Source organism: Chaetura pelagica, unplaced genomic scaffold (genome assembly GCF_000747805.2).
Source record: "Chaetura pelagica isolate M959 unplaced genomic scaffold, ChaPel_1.0 scaffold302, whole genome shotgun sequence".
In the NCBI taxonomy this organism is placed as follows: Eukaryota; Metazoa; Chordata; class Aves; order Apodiformes; family Apodidae; genus Chaetura; species Chaetura pelagica.
The window spans coordinates 1,043,334-1,043,625 of record NW_009952561.1 but is presented as its reverse complement, the minus strand read 5'-3'; the positions used below and the strand labels follow the sequence as shown (position 1 = coordinate 1,043,625).

The following is a 292-nucleotide window of genomic DNA, read 5'->3' as shown; positions in this document are numbered from 1 at the left end:
AACCCGCCAAGAGTTTTTCCGCCCCCGGCAGGGCCGTGTGGGTCCGTAGGTGGGTGAGCAGCTCCTCCGAGGTGGCAAACCTCTTGTCGCAGGGTCCGCTGGCAGACACCCAGTTGCATATGTGGGGCAGGGGGTCGTTCTGCAGCATGAAGCCGTAGGTGTAGAGGGGGTGACCCGGCAGGCTGGGGGTGCCGCTGGAAGAGAGCGTGGTGTGCACCGAGTGCAGGGGGTGCGTGGGGTACACCAGGGGGTATCCGCTCTTCAGGCTGCCCGCGTCGTGCACGCAGCTGGA

General features: G+C 66.4%; 1 protein-coding gene across 1 annotated transcript in view; it reads right to left on the bottom strand.

Moving 5' to 3' along the window:
• ZNF703 (zinc finger protein 703) overlaps positions 1-292 on the bottom strand; it is a 4,018-nt gene that overhangs the window by 522 nt on the left and 3,204 nt on the right. The window contains exon 3 of the mRNA XM_009993248.1: positions 39-287. Coding sequence (XP_009991550.1) covers positions 39-287 — 249 coding nt within the window. The remainder of the gene's footprint in view (positions 1-38; positions 288-292) is intronic.